General features: G+C 39.0%; 1 protein-coding gene across 1 annotated transcript in view; it reads left to right on the top strand.

Annotated features, from left to right (window-relative positions):
* Nucleotides 1-1,808: 1,808 nt before the first annotated feature.
* The window catches only part of PRAG1 (PEAK1 related, kinase-activating pseudokinase 1), a 55,773-nt gene continuing 37,873 nt past the window's right edge, over nucleotides 1,809-19,708 (top strand). The window contains exons 1-2 of the mRNA XM_089488823.1: nucleotides 1,809-2,219; nucleotides 13,329-15,154. Coding sequence (XP_089344949.1) covers nucleotides 1,878-2,219; nucleotides 13,329-15,154 — 2,168 coding nt within the window. The 5' untranslated portion in view covers nucleotides 1,809-1,877. The remainder of the gene's footprint in view (nucleotides 2,220-13,328; nucleotides 15,155-19,708) is intronic.

The raw sequence follows: 19,708 nt of genomic DNA, 5'->3' as shown, positions 1-19,708 counted from the left end.
TCCGACTGTTGCTAGATGCTAAACTTGTAGAGAAACTGGTTTCCTTTTGCAGCAGTGATACATATGTTTGTCAAGTACTGGTTTGATTCATGCAAAAAGTATGTTTCAGAAGCCTAGCCCATTCCTGTATGGACTTTACTTTTCCACTATATTTACAAAGGTAGTGTGATCAGGTCACAGAATGAAATATTTTCTGTGTGGGAGATACAAAACTTATCTCCAGATTGACAATAGACTTTGTATGTTCAGGATGTTTGTTGTTAAAGGTCAAAGTTGTAGAATTTAAAAATAATGTGAATGTTTCCAGGACAATTCCAGCAAAGTTAAACATGTTGAAATCCAGTTGATCTCAATGGAAATGCTAAGAAACAGTTTAAATCTTTTCCCATTTTTCAGTTACAATCCTCTGCCCCAAGAATCTTACAATCTGAGTTCTGTCAGTGGGAGAAGACAGAGTGAAGTAAGACAGAACCATAAGAGTATGGAAAAAGAAGAGTGAAAAAAATAGATGAATGCAGGCAAATCCAGTCTTCTGTATCTGGAGTTTGTTTTATCTGAAAAGGATGTCTGGGAAAAGAATTAAGTATTAGAAGGACTAGGAGCATACTGTATAGTGCTATTTCCTTTCCAAAAAGTGTTTCAATAGTTATTTATATTTCATGCTGATGCCGCTCCATCAAAAATTTTCTTGTGTACACTCAACTAGGGATGTACAAATCTATTTATTTCTTCCAGATTAGCATTTTATCCCTAATGTTGAGAATTAAAGTTGACATGAAAATTTGTATACATTTTTATCCATAGTTCTTCTAATATTTGCATTTTATACATGATTTTGCCCTACAGGCAATTTTTGCAAACAATTTTCCTGACATGTATGAATTCCACTGTGTAAACCCAGGACACTATTTATTTTATCGAAAACACATCTATCCACATCTCTACATGTTTGTGTCACACATGTCAGCACTGTGAATAAAGATGAATTCTACCATGCAGATCTATTCGAAACACATTCAAGGCTTGCAGAGTTTCGTCTCAATTTATCCCAGGTCTATTCACATCAGTTATTTACACAGTCAATAATGCAACTCTTTTAGGAAAACGGGGGGGGGGGGGGGGGGGGACTGAAATTGATTATCCCAGGTTAAATAAGGTTTTTTTATCGGCCCACCTCCGAAACCCTAATCGGATGCATTCAAAATGCATCTGAACAACAAAGATTCAATCCATACTCTACCTGGATTATTTCCTGTGTTGTTGTGTACGAGAAGATGTGTGTGTGTGTGACAAGACCAGTGGAAACAGGAGAGTGTTCAAGCTACAAAAGTCTTCATTATCTTGCATTCTTGACTCACAAATTTGTCTATGTCAACAAAGTATATAGAAGGATCTCTGTAAACCCAGGACAGCCTTACACTTTATACAATGAATGTATGCAGACTGTTATTTCCTACATCAAACCAGGATAGTGCAGATGATTAACATGCTTCCTTAAACATCCATATATACATTCTGTCTGGAATCCTGGAATGGTCTGGGAATTCCTGGCACATGACCATTGTTGCTTGCAAGCTATTCTGTGTTGCTTATGTATGATGTGCTTATAGTTGGAGAAATTGGTGAATGCTCACAAGAAATGCCAGTGGGGGTGACCTTCTCTTGCAGTTAACAGAAAGTTGGAGAGTGATCCCATAAAGTAAAATAAGTTTGGGAAATGGAGAGAGGGAAGTTCATAGAAATTTGAGTGGGGTGTCATTCATAGCAGTGGTGTGTCCTTTCTTTCCAGATAGCTGGATTACAGAGTGATCCAAAATTTTAAGACCAGCCAAGAGAGTGGAGCAGTGAAAAATGAGCAGCGAAGCTCAATATACAAGATGCAGAGGGCTATCAAAGTGAAGCAAGAGGGCCTGAAAATGTCCGCGTGCAGTGATTTTGTGGAACACATCTGGAAGCCTGGCTCCTGCAAGAACTGCTTCTGCCCCAGAAACTTCCACCAGCTGCAGATATCAGCCTCACCTCTTGACCTAGGAGGTACCTTTGGTCTCATACAGGATCTGAATGGAACCAGAGCTAATGTCGAGAGTATGCCTCTGGAAGATGACAGCATAATTTCCTTGCCTTATTCAAAGCCAACAATTGCCGTTAAACCGACAATGATAAACTCAGATGTCGCTGATGTGTGGGTGGACGGGAACCTGAATGCAGATAACCCACAGGTAATGATTAACAAAAGGTGTGGTGTATCTTACAAGGTACTTACGTTGTAAAAATCTGTATTTGCCTCAGAGCAGTCCTGGTATTTGTTATGGCAGGACTCCCATAAACTTGCTTCTTTTAGTTTTGTGAACAAGCCAAGGGAGGTTCTTCAGCCAACGGCCTGGAATGCTTTTGTTCATCATTAATGTAGGAAACACTTTCACAATGGTTCTAGGTATCTGTGGGCAAAATCCCATAAAATTTATAGGAATTTTAAAGAAAACCAGAAAGTGTCAAATCCAATGTCAACTAAAACCGTGTTTTTTGTGCAACATGGTAATGTGTACTGATTAAACTATTCATTGAGATAAGGCAAATCTTGGTCAGATCTTCTGTTAACAGTGAAACTCATTGACTGTGGGCCACCCACGATCTCTCGGTCTGATTTTATGAAATTGCAAGGTAAAATGGGATGGAGGATGTTGTGCATGCAACTTTGATTGGAAGAGCAGGATGAAATGTCAGATATAAATAGAGCAACAGCAACCCATCAATAACACTATTGGTAACAAATAGATATAAAAAGATAAAAACTGTGTTAAAAATTATATACCTTGGGTGCATCTACACTGTAGAAATAATGCAGTTTGACACTACCTTAAGTGCTGAAGCACCATCCTATGGAATCCTGGGGTTTCTACATTTATAGAGTCTTTATCCTTCTCTGCCAAAGTGTGCTGGTGCCTCACCCAAACTACAAATATCAGAATTCTGTAGGATGGAGCCATGGCATTTAAAGTGGTATCAAACTGTATTGTTTCTACAGTGTAGATGCATCCCTTAAGAACAAGTAATAGACCTAAGATGATTGCTTTTGATTGAAAAGGAAGCCTATATCAAATAATGAGTTGAGTATAATCTTTTCATATTTCCTAGTTAGCTCAAACTTTTAATACAATGGCTGTGGTTGGATGTGGTAAGCCGCATATCATAAGAACCCTGCCTTCTTGGTTAGAGCAGTGTGTTGCGGCACATTCTTCGATCACTTCTGCCTCCAGTGGGAGCTACTAAACCTCCTAGCAAAGCTCTTTGCTTTTCTGTGTTGTTTCAGTATGGTTGCTTTCCTCGTTGTTTGAATTGTCTCCCAACAAACCAGAGAACAAATCCAGGGTTTGTTTTTTGTTTGTTTTGATTTCTTGCGTGACAAACAAGAAGCAGCAAAGCACTTGCATTTGGACAATAAACTTTGCTCCGTGGTTTGCTTAGCCTCTGCCTCTACTAGGTGAAGCGGTCAGGCAGCATGTGCCAGCATGCTGTTCATCCATGAGAAGCCAGCATTTCTGTAGCTCCCTAGACTGACATCATATCCAAATCTACCCTATGCAACCTAACCTACCCTATAATACCTTTGAGACTAACTGAAAGAAAAAAGTGTGCAGCATGACCTTTTGTAGGCTTAAGTATACAAAAGCTCATGCTGCCAACTTCTTTCTTACAGTTAGTCTCAAAGGTGCTACAAGATCTTTCTAGATACCAACTCTACAAACTAAGACAGCTATATCTTTGAATTCTTGAAATCAGTAAAATGTAATGGTTTACCTTCTTCCGTATGAACTATTAAAATTATTTATTGATATTTTATGCTCGGAATGACATAGTGCAAATTTCTTCAATATGGAAAATGCACGAGCAGGTTAGGACAAGAACAGCAATTTCTGTACAGAAAATAGCATTTTGTACAGAAAATAACATTCCTGAAAACAAGCTTCCTGAACAGTAAACAGCATGTCTGTATATTTCTGCATTTCTGATTTCTGGGCAGAAAATGTAGTTTTCAGCACAAAGGTGCATATTTTGCACAGGAGAAGTTCGAAACTGTAACCTTGAAACAGCCTTGAAAAGCTGCAGTTTTCAATAGATTTCTCACAGTAAAGAGAGGAAAATTGTAAAATTATTTCTTCTTGCATGTGAGAATAAAATTTATGAAGATTTGCATTCCTACATTTATACCATGACCTTTCACCATCAGAGTTAAAAGCTGGTTGGTGAAAATATAAGACAAAACTATTCCTGTTTCAGCATGCAGATTCTTGAATTTCCATTTGTTAGGCCGGTCGACTTCCCCTTTGCTGGCATTTATAATTGTATCCTCTTATCGTGCCTTAGCTTTGAAATAAGGCTTTCTTTTTTCCTCTTTTGTGCTGATTCTGTCTCTCTCTTTTTGGTGTGTGTGCTGTAGATGCTTTTATGCTACTGTTGTCATCTGGTATATTTATTTATTAATTTTTATGTTTTAATTTTATTTATATCCCTCCTTTCTCCCAGTACAGGATCCAAGGTGGCATACAGTGTTTTAAAAGAACAATACAATTTAAAAACTCTACACAATTAAATTAAACTTCTATTTTAAAAGCACACGTTAAAAACAGCAGCAAAACTAGTTAAAAACAGCTTTAAAAGACACTGAACACTACACCACCCCATTAAAAACCAAAAGCTCCCTTAAATAAAAAGGTCTTTACCCACTAGTGGAAAGACATCAGGAAAGGGGCAGTCAGGTCTCCCAGGCCAAGAAGGCTGTCTCTGGTGTCCTCACCAGACATGCCTGGGATGGTAGTGGGACAAAATAAAGTCTTCCCCATTAGATCTTAAGACAAAGACAGGTTCATATAGGAAGATATAGGGGCTAAACAGATGACCTCAAAGAAGCTGCTTGCCACCACCCCTTTGAGCACCAGATGGGAGCTGCAGCAACTGCATACCACAGTCCCGATCCGGTGATTTCCTGCTCCAAAAGAAGCGGCAGAAAGCTGCTCCTTTTGGAGCTGGCGTAAAGCCCCCCTTGCTATGGTGGTGGGGGCAGCTTTTCCCTGTTTCTTTGACACCCATAGAGTTTTTCAGCAAGGGGCTTGCATGATCTCCATAATCTGCTCCAGTCAGCAGCCTAACCAAAGTATTTTGGACTCACTGAGATTTCCAAAAAGATTCCAAACGCAATGCCATGTAGACCAAAGGCCATGGGGTCAACAGAAATCCTCCGGTACCACTTTCAAGAAAGACTGGAACCACTACAGAATAGTGTTCCCAAGTCCCAACCCAGAGAGGTAGCTCAGAAGGATACCATGGTTAATGTTATAGAAAGCTATTGAAAGATCAAGCAAGACCAACAGGGATACACTCCCCCTGTCCTCTTTTCTGTGTCAGTCATCCACCAGAGCGACCAAAGCTGTCTCAATCTGGCCTGAAGCCAGATTGAAATGGCTCTAGATAACTGGTTTCATCCAGGAACCCCTGGAGCTAGGAGGCCACCACACAGCCCAGAACTTTGCCCAAAAAAAGAATATTGGAGACTGGATGGTGGTTACCCGGTACAGTCGGATTCAGGAAGGGTTGTGTTTGTTTGTTTAACAGAGGTCTCCTAATAGCTTCTTTTAGGCAGGATGAACTCTGCCTTGCTGCAGCAAGGTATTCAATACTCCCATTGTCTACTCATCCAGTGTGGTGGCTCTCATCTCTCCAAGGATCCTGTCCACTCCATCCTCAGGCTGCACAGAGACATATCCATTAACCTGGAACAAGCAGGAGCCAAGATTGTATCCACTGGACCTGTATCAACTTGCAGCATCTGAGTCGGAGTGGATCAAAGCGATTTTATCTGCAAAGTGTTATGCAAACTCTTAACAGTGGGCTGCTGAGTGATCTACATGCTGCTTTTCTGGGGCAGAACATAAAAGTCCTCATACCGCTCAAGAAAGCTTCAGTAGATGACACAGTGGTGGCAGAGAAAAACAATTTCTTTGCTGCCACCACAACCATGGAGTAGGTTTTCCAATAGGCTGTAGCTCATGTTCAGTCAGACTCTGGTTTTTCCACCATTGATACTCTAGCCCCCATCCCACTCTGTTATATCACCACCAGTCCCCTTAAGAACCAGATTTTGTTTGTTTTTATTACATTTAATAAAATTGTATATCCCTGTTAGTACTTTTTTGTGCAAAAAGAGAAGTAAATATATTATTGACATTTATCTACTTTATTCCAACAGATATTAAGGTAATGTTATATTTTACTTAATTTTTATTGTGTATCCACTGATGGTGGTGTTTTTAATCCTTTCAATTAATAGAGGTGGAAGAATATTGTATATTGCATAATCAGTGCCATTTTTCCTGCTGTCTGTACAGACATTGTTTCTCCAGTTTACATTCATTGGATTAGCCCAATCTAACATTCGATGAAAAGTCGAAAATTCCTGAGTACCCCATAGATCATTAGCCCCTTAGATCAAGGATTTTTTTCATTATACAGTGTGCCCGCGCCATACGCGGGCACGCCATACGCGGACTTGAGCATATGTGCTCAAGGCGCGGGGCGGAAGGGGCGGCGCGTCCCATTCAATTGAATGGGCGCGCGTGCCCGTTGCGCCCCGTGCACGCCGCCGCACCACCACGCCTGACCCCCATTGTTTCCAATGGGGCTCGAGCATAGGCGGAATTCGCCTTACGCGGAGGGATCCTGAACGGATCCCCCGCGTAAGGCAAGGACGGACTGTAAACACTTTTAATTGTAAATATTGTTAAATAGAAGGTTTTTCAGCTGTTACATCTTGGAATGAAATCACTTAAAACCACCTGTATAAGAACACATACAAGCCACAATCAGACATGACAACAAACCATGATTTATAATCATGATTAATATTAGACCTGGTTTATTATTAGCTGCAGTAAGCTTCAGATTTTGACCACACACTCCCACATACAATTTCAGAAAAATAGCAATTCTCAATCCTAATATGTAGTTTATGCAAAATGTAGTTTGCTAGCAAATAAGGTGCCTGCTTAGTATCCTAGTTTAGTATCTTAACTAACAATAATTTGTACAAGAACTGAAATTTTAGTTTGATTCATTATCTGGACTCACTGTTTTTATGGACCTGGAACAGAGAAACCCCCTGGACACTAGTCTTGCCTTTTTTCTAACAATATGTGTGTAGCATGATGATGAAGAAGTAAGAATTATTCAGATTTCCTGAAGTTAGCCTTACAAGACAATCTTAACTCAAAAGCATCACTATTGCCCAGAGGGTATCTGACTTTGGTATTAATTCCAAGACTACTGATTTCCATACATCAAACCCTTGGTTGTTAATACATATTGTTACTTACTACTATATTTTTATTTTGGTTTTAAAGTAACTCATTAACACCATTCATTATTTAGAGAGTAGCAAGTTATCCCTGAATTACTAAGGTCTTACTAGTGCACTTCTGTTACTCTGTTTTAAAATACTGTGAAATTATAGAAATACAAAAGAACTTGATATCATTTCTTAAATTAAAATGGAAAAAATCAGATAGAGATGCCTGAAACTCACAGACACGCCCCTTGAAATGTCAGCAGATTTTCAAAGGTTCCTTTTGACTTTCCATGTAATTCCTCAGATCTTGAGCCCAAGTCTGTATTCAACATGACATTTTGCTTCAGACACACTTGGGTGCTAACTCTGGTTTTGGACAAGAGCTGTTTGGTAAAGAATAGATCAGAAGGATGAGCAAGGCAAGTCATTGATTCCATGCATTTCCTTTAAAATATCAGGGTTACTAATTTGGATAGATTCCTAATGAGCAAGATTTCATCACAATCCATTAAAGCAAAGTTCAGTGTTCTGCTACCTACATGTGCAACTGAAAGCCTTTTTTTGGGCACTCAATGAATTAATCATGTCAGAATATGTGGAATAGAAGGAAGAAAGGGTTTTCTGATGCTTAAGGGCTGCTGTGCAAATGCTGGATACATTTTCTTTTTTAAAAAATCGTTTTAAAAGCAATTCTCTAGCCCTCTTTGTTGTAGTGAAAATGGGAAACTGTGACAGCAGTATGCCCCAAAGCCACAAATTGAAAGGGAAAAAGAAGATATATTCGGGAGCTGCCATGTATTATGCTTTCAGATCTCATGATTTCAAAATCTGTTTGATGTTTCCGAAAGCATGGTTTGTGATTTTGAACTTGGGGAAAGGAGTAGCTCTGGCATTCTTTGTCAGCTCAGAAGACTGGGAAATTCACCTTTGTGGGAAGTTGGGGAATAATTACCTTAACGGATGTGAAACTGTTTTACTACCCAAAGCAATTCAGAGTCATATCCGTTGCTATTAATTCATTATTAAAAGGAGGGCTCTTTGACCTTTAATTGGTTGATTAATGAAATGACACTTTATAGTTGACTCTGAAATGGCTTTGTTTTAATTGGTAATACTGAAAGGCAAGGGAGAGACTATTTAAGATTACCTTTCCTCACCTACACTACTCATATTGGAATGAAAAGTAAAATAATACTGTACAATCCTAAAGATTTCTACTCAGAGGTAAGTCTCATTGGGTTCAGTGGGGCTTGCTCCTAAGTAAGTGGATAGTGGATTGCAACCCACAGGTAGTTCCCCCCCCCCAGTAGCAATTGTTAGATTTGTTTATTAATTTTAAGATATTTTCTTCCACTTCCATACATTCCTTGAAATGCTTCATATACTGAGGTTTAGTGAAGAATACAGTATATTTAAGTGAGCTGGTTGAAGGGCTAATCAGATTTTTTAAAAACGTAATCATGAGTTGACTAGGTTTCATAAGTTGGAATATGTCTTGCCATCATGAATTTTTAATAATTCATGTGGTACTGAAGTGCTTATACATCTGTCAACTCTAACCTGACTTCAGTCAAATCTGGAGATTTTTATATTTACAGTGTTAATTATATGTTAATTAAATATAATGTAAATTAAATAGGCAAACTAGCTACTGTCTTTTTGGATTTTGTTCAGTCGCTATGATTATTCTGACAACATGCCACATGTCAATGAGGGGTTGTTATATTTTAAAAATAAATCAAAGGAATAGTCCTGCTTAATTTGAATCTATTACCACATAATGAAATAAAACAAAAGAAATAGTAACAATAGTTGGCGATAGAATAATGTTCAACCCATTGCTCATATTACTTGTCTTAGGATGCATCTGCACTGCAGAAATAATCCAGTTTGACAGTGCTTTAATTGCCATAGGGCAATGCTATAGAATCCTGTGAATTGTAGTTTCATGTCACATTTAGCCCTCTCTATCAGAGAGCCCTGGTTCCACAACAAACTACAATTCCCAGAATTCCACAGCACTGAGCTATGGCAGTTAACATGCTGTCAAACTGGATTATTTCTGCAGTGCACATGCCACCTAAATGTTTGCAACTGGTCTTATGCTGGAATAAAATAACAAGTTGCTTTTGTACCAAAAGGAACTATTTTTTGTATTTCTTCCTGACCCCCACAATGCTTAAAAGTCACAAATATATTTATAAGAACAGCATGCTAAAAAGGTAGTAATCCATTAATTCATTTTTATTAATCCGTAATTGTTCCTTGAAAAATTCAGCAATTGTGGATATTAAAGTTCTGTGTTTTGCTGATAGCATGACTGGCGCAGAAAGAAAGGGCAGGGAACAATTAACAACCTTTTTCAATGCAGACTTGACTGAGTAAAGTTCCACTATGTCTGTGAGACTCACTCCCAAAATGAGCATAGCCAGCATGGTAGCTATGACTTGTTTCTGGATTAGCTGGCATAAGTGCCTGCATGTCTTTTTAAACAATGAATGCCTCACTTTTGTTGTTAGCAAAGAGATCAGAAGTGACCAATTAAAAAATTATTTGCCAGTCACAAGCAGTGTCACTGTCATTCCTAAAAGGGTATTTACTATACAGCTCTTTGAATTTCCTTCTTCCTTGGGTTTAGGCTTTCTTTAACACAGATGATTTGTATCAAGACAAAGCTTTTGAACTGCTGTGATTTTGTTTCTCAATAAACCCAGATCCCACTTTACACAGAATGACTCCTACGCTTTTGTAATGCTCATAACAGATGAGGGCAGTGATAAGTCAAATCCCTTTTATGGAAGGGAAAGGAGAGAGGAAATTGTCAATCATCATGAACTTGTGGGGAAAATTTCCTGAACTGAGTGATAAAATAAAAAATAGCTTTCATCTGATCAGTAAAATTCATGAATACATTTTTCTCTGTTCCTCATCCTTCCTTAACCATTTCATTACATTTAATCTGCCTTAGGTTACATTCTCATGAAGGTAATAAAGCAATGTGTAGGCTGCACTAGTCAGATAGGAAGTGGGGATGGTGGGGTCATATGGTTGAACATCCCTCCATACAAAAACATTCAGGAATTTCAAGTCTGATGGCTAAGCCTCATCTCTTTGGCATCTGTTTTGATGGAGGAGCAGTCCTATTGGAAATTTGAAGTCTTACAACAAGCATAGAGGTTATTCTTTGCTAAGAACTAGACTTTCATTGAAAACACAATCAGATATACAGTGCACCCACTCCATATGCAGTTTCACCATACGCAGACTTGATGTCACATGGATGGTGAGCCCCTGTTAAATGAATGTCATGCATGCCCATGACATGCAGGAGCATGCCACCAATTAAAAAAATAGGGTTTGAGGTCCCTCTGTATTTCTTTTACATGGGGGGTGTCCGGAATGGATCCCCCACATACATCAAAGGTCCACTGTAATTTTTTCTTCCATACAGAATGATATTGTAGATGGAGAGACATAGCCATGTTAGTCTAGAATATCACTTTTCAAAGGGATCTTGTAGGATCTTTGATACTAATTAAGCAAAAGATTACAGAATCACAGCTTAGTAGTATAAGTTTTTGTAGACCAGAGTAGATGAGCAGGTAAAAGCAGCTCCATTCTGTTTTTCCCCAAAGTGGATCAAAACCCCACTATCCACATGGCCCACTCCCAAAGTGGGGCAAATACCCATGTGCAGATCACTGGGTAATTTTTTGTTGTTGTTGCCTCCCACCATGCATGCATATCATCACACAAATGCACTGCCTGAGACCTCCAACAACCTTCCACATCCACCCAGATGCCATTCCATTTGATGGACGCACCTTTAATTGGTCACAAGGCACACATGTGATACTCCGCCTGTACAGGGCATCAGTGTGTCGGTGTGCAAGTGATACAGTGGCAAAGTACAATCATGGAGGCCCCCATTCACTTCACCCCATGCCCCTCTGTTGGACTGTCTGGTTTGTGTATATTGTAATTACAGCCATTGGAGTTGTTGCACTTCCATATTTTGCTTTGCCACAGCCCTGTACTCATGCTTGGCTGTTTATATGCAGGCATGAAGATATGCATTTTCTGGGTTCAACTGGAATATCCCACCTTCTTTTTGCTCCGATTTTTAACCTCAGAACATGGCTTTGTTTCGGTTTCCACCTGCTTTGGAGGCATGCGTCATAGAAACCTTCGGCCTTCAAAGCGGCTTGGAGCTTTATTTTACCCATCTGTTTCATTCCTTAATCTATTCCCTACAAAAGTATGCAAAGGTATCTTGCAGCACCTTTGAGACTAACTGTTCCAAAGAAGTTGTAGCATATGCTTTTGTAGACCAAATCTATGAAGTCTATGAAAGCTTACCCTATAATGTCTTTCACACAGTTAGTCTCAAAGGTATTACAAGATCCCTTTGCCTTATAGATTGAGGTGAGGTGCTAGAATTCAGAACTCTACCACTTCATAGCAGTTGTGGGTATACCAGCCAGAATTCACTTGGGCAGTTACAAATTCATAATTACTGTAAGTTACATAGCTGCACAGTGATTCCCAGCCCCACATTCCCATCCCAGTTAGTAGACAGCTGCTGTTGCGATCAAAAGGGACCTGTTGCTCGGTCAATTGCAAAGCAGGTAACTGATGTTCCCTCTTCCTCCTGTGAGCAACCTCTGATGCGACAGGAAAAAGCAGGGTCCCTATTGCATCTGTCAGTTGCTTCCTGACCAACAGGGGAACAGATCCCTGTAGACCACAGCTGCTGCCACCTGGTATATGGGGACTGGGAGAATTTCACAGTCTCTGTATATCCCCTAAACTAGGGAAATACATAAGGATCATGAATACAAAACAATCATGAATGCATAGCTGCAGGTGACGCATTTGTATGCCTTAATGGATTCCAGCCACTACATTTTTTTCCAGTACTGACTGATTTTTTTTTAAATCCTCCTTGTAGTGAACTAGCGCTCCAGAAAGAAGGTTTCCTAACACAGAGAGGATTCTGTTTTTGTTTTACATTAGTATTTTGTACATGCACACATGGACGAAATTGATACAGTACTGAAATTCATAACCTAGGTCTACTCCCTCATTTGCATAGTGCATTAAAAATCCTTCCTAGCCCTCCTTAGGTATCATTACTTAGCACACATATTCCGACGTCGCATTATTTGTATCTAAATTATAAATTTAAGTACAAATTTGTTCCTAAATTATACATTGTGAAGTGTGGGAAAGCTGTATATGACTTGTTCTCAGGAGATGACACAGCAAGCTTGCCAACTTAAGATTTAACCTGGTCAGAAGCGTAAAGCTTGGCAGGTTGGAGCAGGTCAGAGGCAAAGCCTTGTTACTTTAGCTGGGTCAGAGTGGAATCTGGTTCAGTTTGGCACACTGAGAGACAACCAAGTAAATCAGGATGCAGAGGCAGTTTTGGGAGGAAAATACCTATTTTATGAATCAAAATAATTTGTACAGAATTTAAGGCAAAATCACCAAATAGGTAAATAACTGAGTGTTATCACATTAAAATGAGGTAATATCTGGTGTATGCAGTATTTGTTGGTTGGTAGTATTGTTAATGGGCACCATTCAGACAAATTTAAGCACTTTTAAGTCTCAAGATTTTTGCTGAAATTGGTGGGATTTAAAATTTTCTCTTTGATTGGCTTATGTAATTATTAGAAAGTGTACAGGAGGGAGGTGTGTAATAAACTTGAAAAGAGAGAAGCAGATTAGCCATCGTATATGATTTATTCATACATTGTTGAAAATCAAAAGTTTTTATTTTAATTAACAAGCAGAGTATGGTCCCCTTCATTATCGTGGGTTTTTAAAATATTCAGTTTTAGTTGGATTATTTTCAGACTTTATAAAAAAAAAGTTGAAGTAGTATATCATAAGAGATCAAAGAAGAGCAATAACTTAAGCAATTTTGCCTTCTATGACTTTTTCTGCTTATCTATGTACATATATTTATCTTTGATCAATGCAGGTTACCAAGAGGACAGCAACCAGAAAGCAAGCCTTGATGAAATCAGGAGAAGAACAAAGTGCCTGCATTGAAAACTACAGCAAAAGCATCCTAAGGAAGCCTGTCATTGAGAATGCTCCAAATGACTGTAATTCATACAGTCTTCAAGTTCCTTCACTGATGGGTCTGTCTGGTCTTGAAGGCAGATCAGATAGAAGTATCTCCCTCAGGAATATGACAATTCTAAGTGATACTGGTATACAGGAGGATAGTGTTGAAAAACCCAGCAAGGAGAAGTTGGCATTGCCATATTTAGGTCTCTGTCACAAGTCATCCATTTTTAGTGACCAATGTCTTGGTTCCACCTTGGACTCTGAAAAATACCCTTCCGTCCACCAAAGAGGAGAGGCATCATTTTCAGAGAAGGGCAGTATATCCCGTTCCTCTGACATAGAAAGTGAAGGTGGAGAGTATTGCTCCATTGTAAACTATTGTGGAGAGCCTCCCACTCACCAGGGCTTGAACAATACTAAAACCAAAGTTGCATGGCTTGAAAATGAAAACCCTGCTTCAACATTTCAGGGGCAGGAAGCTGCAGTGAATGGAAGAAGCAGATCAACAGGGGTCAGTTTCAGTGATGGGGGAAACAGGCCATTGAATTCAGATACAGATTTCCAAAGGGAGAAACATCATCCACATAATCATGTATATAACCACGTATGCTCAGAAACAGACAAATCAGCATTTCCTCCAGATACTGTATTAAAAAGCAGGAGCCCCCTTGGTTTATCCCAGGGAAAATATTCCTTTGATCTGGTCAGAGAACTGGAACAAACTGATGGCAAAAATATAGAAAATGTAAGTAATTCTGTACAGCAAGAACTTTCCTTTCAAGTGGACCGGCAGAATGAGCCAATCTATGCGGAGAGTACTAAAAGGAAAAAGGTGCAGCTAAATAATTCCAGCACATGTGCAAGGAGTGATTCCTTGGCATACAGTCCATGTAATGATGAGGAGGACAGTCTTTGGAGCGAAAAGGCCCTCCACTCAAGCTGTGGAAGGGAGTTTCAAGATTCTGCTACTCAAGTAGCCGCAACTATTACCATTAGGGCAGAAGACGACAACAGGACGATCTTCCTTAGCAGCCCAGACTCAGCTGTTGGGGTTCAATGGCCATGCATTAGCCCCACTTCTAATCCAGAGAGTGGGAAGGCATCATCTTTCTTTGAGCACAGAGAGTTTCCTCAAGCAAGCAGTGAGATGACTTCAAGGGGAAATGGCTCAACTATTCATTCTCAAATAACTTGCAAGAAAATAGTCGGAGAGACCCCTGCTGTTCCTCCAAAGTTGTCTAAAGGGCTCTCACCTTGGAGTGAAGGGCCTCTCATCCCTTCAGTCAGTCCCACTGCAGAAACCTCTGATAGCAAGGACCATGAGGATCTTGATGTTCCAAGGCATGGTGGAAGCAGTCCTGTCTTGGGGCCCTTATCCTCCTTGTGTTCTCATGTGGACAGAATCTCTTCAGAGGAGTCCAGCAGAGCACCAGTGTCCTCCAGTGCTGAGAGAAGACAGAAATATTACAATCTGGCTTGGAGCAAGCAGTGCAGGATAGAGGAAGAAGAGGAAGAAGAACATGGACTCCAGAAAAATGCTCAAAAGGTGGAAATGGAGAATGGGGCAACCAGTCCTTCAAGTACTTCTGATTGCTATCAAGGGGAGAAGTTCTCTGTCCAAGACAATAACCCTACAGGAATGAGCAAATCAGCATCTTTTGCCTTTGAGTTCCCCAAAGAAAAGAATGGAATTGAATTCATGCCACCTCCTCCACCTCCAAAAAAACAATCCAGGTATGTATGCATGCTTTCATGTAGTTAAAAATATGTGATATATATAAATAGATGGTGATATAATGCAAAACCCAGGGCTTTCTAATGGTAATTCTTTGTGCATGCCTCCTGCCCTCTAACAGAAGTAATATGGATGTTACCTTGGGAGGAAATTTCATATTTATGAGTCTCTGACTTTTCTGATTGAAAATGCACTCTAGTGGCATTTGGAGGCCCTTTGGGTCTTCTAGAGGTCCAAAACAGTTTTTGCAAAAAATATCCCCAAGAAATTGTCCCAAAATGTCCAAGAAGATCCATGGGCAAATTTCCATCACATTCTGTGGCTCCCTTGGACCAATTTAGGTCCAGGATAAGCCACCATGCCTAAGCCAAGAAGCAGCTGAAAGACCTTTCCTCCATCCCAAATGCCACTGCCCTGGCCTTGGAAGGAGAGAAGAACCAGCAGTATCTGCTGGACTTAATTCCGTCCGATCCACTGACATCCCCTTGTGTGTCATGCCTCATTTATCTTGTAAGCCTGAGGGTAGGGAACTGTCAAATTAACAATTTGTAAGATCCTGTGAGAGCCTTTGTAACTGAAGAGTGGGATATAAATACGCAAAATAAATAAGTGATTTTTGCAATGGAAAGTGAACAGAAAATGACTTCTGCTCATTTCCTTTTATTAAAAAAGTGCCTCTTCCTGGCCCTGAAATAGCCCAGGAAGGTCCCAAAACCAGTGATGTATTTAGATCCAAGCCTCAAGTTGAGTCTAAAGTCTCTACGTTCAGGTCTCAAGATGAGTCTCAAAGTCCTTGAAAGATACTTTCAAGTCATATCTCAATTCTCATGTCTGGGAGCCATTTTTTATTTCCATTTTTTTTAATGATACATAAAGTCATACATTCTGTGCTAAGAAATCATTTCTTTCATACCTAGAAAAAAGTGTCAAGAAAACAAAGAAAACAAGGATTAAAGAAAAGTCATATCAAACAACTACATTCATATAAATCATTAATACATAAAGGCATACATCCAATCTCACTCAATACTTCCTTATACCTTCCTTCTACCGATTCATAACCATACAGTGGTACCCCGGGTTACGAATTTAATTCGTTCCGCCGCCGCGTTCGTAACCCGGAAACTTTCGCTAGCCGAAAAAGCCATAGGCGCTAATAGCGAAAGCCGCGATTTCGTGCGAAAAAGCGCCGAAAAGCACCAAAAATTTTTTCGTAACCCGGAATAACCTTCGTAACCCGGAACTGTTTTTTTCAATGGATTTTTTTCGTAACCCGGAAATTTCGTAAGGCGGCGCATTCGTATCCCGGGGTACCACTGTATTCTTTTTACCAGCATACCCTTTTAATTTACCATATCTAATGTCAAACCTTCCTTTTAGACATAACATTATCTTAATGTACAAATTCTTTAATTCCTTTCTTAAGCTTTCCTTTCTCCTTAAAGGGTGTTCTGTTTATAACACATTCTTCTTATTATAATTATTATTGTTTGTGTTTATTCTTATTCTTCCATCATACTTATGTTTATTGTATTTTCCCATTTTTCCTTTAGATAACTGTAGACTTTTTTCCAGTTATCTATTATACTTTATTTTTTGTTATCGTTAATTTTTTGAGCTAATAAGTCCATCTCCATCATATCTAGAAGTTTTATTTGCTATTCATCTATTAGGATATCCTTCTTCACTTTCCAATACTTTGCATAAATTAATCTGGCTGCTGTTAACATATAATATATAACTCTCCCATGATTTTGTTTCATTTTCTTCATCTAACCTACTCAGCAATAGTATTCCAGGTCTATATTCTATTTTAGTATCTAATATTTCATTTATATTAGTACAAATCTTTTTCCAGAACTTTTTAGCCTCAGTACACATCCACCATAAATTAAAGAAGGTGTCTTTTTCTTTTTCACATTTCCAGCAGAGGTCTTTCCCTGTTCCATACATTTTGCTTATTCAATCGGAAGAAAGATGTCATCTATATAAGATCTTATAATAATTTTCTTTGACATCTTGACTAACTGAGTATTTTATTCTAATATTCCAAGATTTCTGGGAGCCAGATTTTAACAGAGAAAAGGAGGTGGGTGCATTTCTCAGAATAGCAAGTGCATTAAGCAATGGGCTTGAGGCAGGGGGTTGAGTTGTGCTTGGTAGCCTCTTCTCGCTGCACTTCAAAGGAGCCTTCTAAAGTTTTTCAAAAGCTTTAGAAGGATTCTTCCGCCTCGAGCCCATTTCCAAATGCATTTGCTTTTCCCATCCAACAAATGCATCTTGCGTTGGGGGGCAGGCCTTTCCTGCTGTTCGAAGTGAATAGCACCAGCAAGTCAGTCACTAAAAATATGCAAGTCTCAAATCAAGCCGAGTTAGAGTGTCATTTTTGCCAAGTCAAGTCCAGGCCATTGTCACTGAAGCAATTTAAGTCAAAGTCAATTGACCTGAGTCTACATTGCTGCCCAGAATATGGTGGAAATGTTCCTGTTAGGGGAAATATTTATTTATTTATTTCAGGAGCAGATGCATCCTTCCAAGATCTCCAGAGAAGGTCTAATGTAGACCTTCCACAGTTGCCCACCTCTTTTCTGCCACAATGGAATGGCTTTGGGAAGGGGTCTTCATAAGCAGAGTTCAACATGCAGAACCCTTCTGTGGTCAACCAAGTAGGATCTCAACCATTGATTGATTTGGAATGAGTGTAAAATCTATTTAATTGCCTTGACTCCTCTCCGAAATATCCAGGCATCCGAGATTATTGTTCTCAATAGCCTCTTTTTAAAATTAAGTCCAGCAGATTCTTTTTTAAAAAGCTATTATATGCCAGATCTTTCACTCCGCATGTTAATTTACCAGCTATACAGGAGGAACATTTCAAAATATGAACCTTCTCTAGCAATAACCTGTCATAAAACAGTCTGGTATTCAACTAATTAAGTCTATGGACCCATTCTATGAAATATCTAACATGGTTCTTAGTGCTGCTTGTAGAAGGTTCAAGGTGAACTCATGTCTTCAGACACACTGACATCAGAACTGATACACTTGGGTCTCTCTAAAAGAGGTACGATAGAATCAAAATACAAGATAGGATTTGTATATTTCAATTTTTGCACAATTGGGGGGACTTGCATGACATGGAGGTCATTGCTGTGAAGAGAATTTCCCCCTCCTTTCCTTCATGTTAGTGAGACAGGAAAAAGTGGAGACAAGCATTAGTCAATGGAAGAAAGAAAACCTAATATTGTCAGTCATGTGGACAAAGATAAGCACCCAAGAAGGATTTTAACTCAAGCATGTTGGGCAGCAACATTTGTTTAAAATCAAAGGTTTCCTATAATTCTTCTACTTCTAACAATTTTAACAAGGCATCACTAAAAATCACTGGCAGTTCTGTTCTTTGGTGATAGGTTTCTTTTGAATCATAGATATCTTCTAAGATATCTTTTGAATATCTTTTGAATATAGAGATAGAGATGTACAGAGTACCTTTTGAATCACGCTCAGCCTTGTCTGATCCTGATTTTTACATTACCTTATTATTAGTTTTTACTCTGCTATAGCTGACAGATAAAACTGGTGTTTGAAATTATTTTACAGTAGCTTCTCTGCAACAGAGTTCCTTCAGTGAAAACAAAAAACACTTTGTTCACCAAGGAAAAAAACCTGACTTTTGTCAAAAAGTGCTCACTGCTGCAAAAAGAACTTCATTACGTTGCTTTGAGTAAAGCCTTTTAAATTCACCCAGCTGATCTACTTCATTTTTGGAGGCAAAGAGGAGGTCATAACAAAAGGCCAGTGTTTGCTTATTTGGAAAATCAAAGATTGACTCTGATTAAACAATATTGTTGTTTTGTTTATTTGGCAAATCAAAGACTAACTATGGTTAAACAGTACTGTTGTTGGGAGAGGGATTTACTAATAAGAATGGCTTTGAAAAATAAGAGAACTTCTCCTGTATTATGTCTTTTGTTTGGAAATGTGTGTTGCAGGAACTGGATGTGTGGTCACTGTGATAAATGGCTTCATCCACACCGCAGAAGTAATCTAGTTTGACATCACTTTAACTGCCATGGCTACATGCTATGGAATTCTGGAAACTGGAGTTTGTTGCAGCACCAGAACGGAGCCACAATTCCATAGCATGGAGCCATGGCAGTTAAAGTGGTGAAAAACCAGATTATTTCTGCAGTACAGATGCAGCCAATGTTGTGGTTGCCTCCAGGCTGGGTTATTGCACGATGCTGTCTTTGAAGAGTATCCAGAAGATTCAAATCCAGAATAACACAATGATGCTATATCAATGGCTGATTTAAATCTTGGTTTAAACCAAACGATTTTTTTAAAATAAAAAATTGCTGGGTTTTTTGTTTGTTTTTGTTTGTTTATTTGTTTGTTTTTTAGTATCCTTTTTTTGTAAAGTTTAGCTATTACTATTATTTTCCAGCCCACTTACTGGAACAATATTTTAACTTTAACAATTTATTAGCAACTGTTCGTTCTTAGACCAGTGTCTAGTATCAGTTGCTTCTATTTCATCACTGTATAGTGCA

The sequence above is a fragment of the Sceloporus occidentalis genome, unplaced genomic scaffold (genome assembly GCF_023333645.1).
Source record: "Sceloporus occidentalis isolate IW3139 unplaced genomic scaffold, rSceOcc1.0.p SCAF_1, whole genome shotgun sequence".
NCBI classification, from domain to species: Eukaryota; Metazoa; Chordata; class Lepidosauria; order Squamata; family Phrynosomatidae; genus Sceloporus; species Sceloporus occidentalis.
This window is presented reverse-complemented; position numbering and strand designations above follow the sequence as displayed.